At 28.3% G+C, this 2,587-nt stretch overlaps 1 protein-coding gene across 1 annotated transcript in view; it reads left to right on the forward strand.

Annotated features, from left to right (window-relative positions):
• The first annotated feature begins 408 nt into the window (after nucleotides 1–408).
• LOC108684981 (cyclin-dependent kinase inhibitor 1C-like) overlaps nucleotides 409–2,587 on the forward strand; it is a 3,378-nt gene continuing 1,199 nt past the window's right edge. Inside the window, exons 1-3 of the mRNA XM_018189560.1 lie at nucleotides 409–454; nucleotides 1,509–1,697; nucleotides 2,337–2,468. Of these exons, the coding sequence (XP_018045049.1) occupies nucleotides 434–454; nucleotides 1,509–1,697; nucleotides 2,337–2,468 (342 nt within the window). The 5' untranslated portion in view covers nucleotides 409–433. The remainder of the gene's footprint in view (nucleotides 455–1,508; nucleotides 1,698–2,336; nucleotides 2,469–2,587) is intronic.

Below are 2,587 nucleotides of genomic sequence, written 5' to 3' on the forward strand. Positions count from 1 at the left end.
TATCATTAAAATTAAGAAAAATATGTATAAAAATATTCTTAATTTGCATTTGTTTAAACATGTATCTATTAAATTTTGTATTGGAAAGGGCGTATCTCTTTGTGATCATCGTGACTCGATCTCTTTATTCGTGATTCATGTTAAGACCTCTTACCCTACTGTATTTTCTTTCCGTCGCGCCCATTAGTTCATTATCGGTTGGGTCGTTGAACTAATTGCACGAGAAGTCTAATCGCAAAAACGAACAACCGCAAAAAACGGAGAAGAGGAGACGAGATCAATCGAGAAAGAGATCGGCTAGTCGGAAAGAGAGTGAGTGAGTGTTTTCTTCGTGGTAAACCGATTCATGGTGAAGGTCCTCGTATATAAGCCACCGTGTAGACTATGATAGTCAGTACGGAAACACCATCGGATCTTGATCCAGAACCACAAGATGACAATCATGTTGAAATTCGTAAGTTTCTACCGTGGTCAAAAATTTTAAAATCATGTAGATTTCAGAATCATCGTATTTCTTCATTTCTTCTGGATAACACAACTTTCGGATTACTGGAAATGACAGCTTTGTGATACGTGTGTTTGATAGTGATTTTGATAAATCTCTTATGAATGACAATTACTTTAAAATTTTTCTCTCGAAATGCGATCACTTAAATATATATCTATATTAAAATCTAAATTAAAATCTAGAAATGCAGATAACTGTGAAATATAAATTGTGATTTGAGTATTGAATTTGAGAATTGAGCAGCTGTAATTTTTATTAAAAATGAACGAAATTGTAATTAGAGAAAAAAGTTTTAAAGTTGAAAATCTCTACTTTTGAAAGGTCATTGTATCTTTTCTATAAGATTGATTATTTTTATATATAAAAAACCAACTGAACAAAATGGAAAATTTTCTTCTCATTTTATAGGTCTGTTATGTGGCCAAAAATGCAGAAACATGCAAAAATTTTCGATTATAATGTAAAAGCTTAAGATTTGCCTACAAAATCGTTTGTTAAAAACATTTTTAAGATTTTTTTATTACTAAGCTATTGAGAATAGATTGAAAAGAGCATTTTCGATAATTGTTGATAATTCCGTTAAAAATTATTATATCGTAATAAAAAACATAGATTTTTTTAAACTAAAACTTTGCTCAATGTATAATTGCCAAATTAAAAAACATTTTTTTAAACTTGTAGATATATGATACAAATGAAGCAGCGTAAGTAGTTATAAACTTTTATTTTAATTCAATATAAAAATTAAGTACTATTTTGATATTAATATATCATCATTATGATATTCTAATAATAATATTCTTTTCTATTTATTTAAAAATTCTATTTATCATAAATTTGTAACTCTATTAATTAATAAATTTTGAGATGTAAAGTATTTAAATCTTGATCGTTGAAATTTTCTATGCAATTGCTTTCGTTGGTGTCATGTTCAATCGCTAATTTACAAGTCTGTCAGACAAGTTCGTTACGCTTTCATGATGATGATACACCTTTGCAGTTTTTACTCACGCTGATGGCGATGACGGTCACGGCATGGCCCTCGTTCTTGGTACATGAAGGCCATGGTCTTGGAGCAGATGAGCCCAAGCTCATCTCGCAATCAGTACATTTACAAGAGGTACCGACCAAGGTGATCAAGGTTACTAAGACAGTAGCCATCAAGGTCCCTGTACCATATCCCGTTAAGGTGAGCAGTTTTCCGAGAGAAAACGAAAGCTAATTAACAATTCGAAAGTATTGATTAACTTGATGCATTTTTCAAGTTTTTATAAATTTAATCTTGTTATTTAAAAAAAATTTGAGATCGGATATTGAGATCCAAAATAACTGCAAAGATCATAATTAGATTTATAAAAACTAATGCTTGACAATAAAAAAGAAACAAATAAAACAGAATATAATAAAACATTCTTTTCCAATAAATTTATATATTTATAAAAAATGAAAACGCCCAAAAATTTCATTGCTGAAATTTTCTCAAGAACATCTTTTTTTAAGAATTTTTAATATAATTAAATGCATAATTAAGTGCATTTTTTACATTTTAATGCTGAAATTATTTATACAGATTACATATATACATATGTATATTTATATAATATATATGTAATGTATTTTATATAATATATATGTGTGTGTGTATATATAATATATAATAATAATAATAGATATTGAAAAAAAAGCTAGAAAGAGAAAAATAATTTTATTTCAATTTTAGTATTATCTTAATAAAAGTACATGAAAACATTAGGAATTTTTAATTTTTCTTCTTATAGTGTAAATGTTCGCGCATGACTGATTAATTATATTTTTTTACGTTTTTTAGGTACCTCATCACATCCCATTTCCGGTGCCTGTAAAACATCCTGTAGCAATTCGAGTACCGCAGATAGTGAAAGTGCCGCAGCACGTGCCAGTTCCTATAGAGAAGCCAATTCCGGTGGAAGTGCATCAGCAGGTATTACCAATTAGAGATAAGATTAATGAGCTAATGATACAATGGTAAAATTAAAAGAATTTTTATTTTATAAAATATTTTATAGTTACATTTTCTTTATATATAATAACAATAGTGTA

The sequence above is a fragment of the Atta colombica genome, unplaced genomic scaffold (genome assembly GCF_001594045.1).
Source record: "Atta colombica isolate Treedump-2 unplaced genomic scaffold, Acol1.0 scaffold141, whole genome shotgun sequence".
Taxonomy (NCBI): domain Eukaryota; kingdom Metazoa; phylum Arthropoda; class Insecta; order Hymenoptera; family Formicidae; genus Atta; species Atta colombica.